At 31.1% G+C, this 685-nt stretch overlaps 1 protein-coding gene across 1 annotated transcript in view; it reads left to right on the top strand.

The window, feature by feature from the left end:
- Positions 1-519: 519 nt before the first annotated feature.
- The window catches only part of IL5RA (interleukin 5 receptor subunit alpha), a 194986-nt gene continuing 194820 nt past the window's right edge, over positions 520-685 (top strand). Inside the window, exon 1 of the mRNA XM_044076405.1 lies at positions 520-685. This exon is cut by the window's right edge and continues 170 nt beyond it. Within this exon, the coding sequence (XP_043932340.1) occupies positions 520-685 (166 nt within the window).

Genomic DNA, 685 nt, shown 5'->3' with positions numbered 1-685 from the left:
TTCGATGAAATGAGTTTTCGATGATTTGGTCTCAATGATTTGCAATTCAATGAAATGGTAATTCGATGATATGAAGTGGAACCATATATATATATATATATATATATATATATATATATATATATATATATATATATAGTTTACTATCAAATGCTTGAAAATCATATGATTGACGTTGAAAATGTCAATTTTGAAAATACTGACAGCCATATAATCAGCACTACAATATCCCACATTAGGAATACTGAAATACAGGTGCTGTCATTTTTAAAAACGTTGCATATACAAAGTCGTTCATTTAAACTGATGCCAGTATAAATGTGCTGTTACCAGAATTGTATGCAACATAGCACAGGTATTTGGCATTAAAACTGAAAGACTAGCTGTGTGAAAAAGATAACGTTTATATAGGTAAGTAATACCTACTCTGATATTATCTGCAACAGTACTTAAAGGTGTATAAGTAAGCAGGCTTCTCTTTACACATGTTCCATATAAGCAAACTTTAAAGCAGAGAATATGTGTGAAAACCGTGATACAATTCCTGGTAAAGTGGGATCCACTTATATCACCACAGAAATGCAAAAAGGGAAAAGATTATTAAATATTGCTGACTACCACTACTACTTAGAAAGAAGAGGCAGCAAAAACTACTGGTGCTGTATAAGGAAAGCTAAGGAGAAAT

This window comes from Protopterus annectens, chromosome 7.part0 (genome assembly GCF_019279795.1).
Source record: "Protopterus annectens isolate FY-2018-M chromosome 7.part0, PAN1.0, whole genome shotgun sequence".
NCBI classification, from domain to species: domain Eukaryota; kingdom Metazoa; phylum Chordata; order Ceratodontiformes; family Protopteridae; genus Protopterus; species Protopterus annectens.
This window is presented reverse-complemented; position numbering and strand designations above follow the sequence as displayed.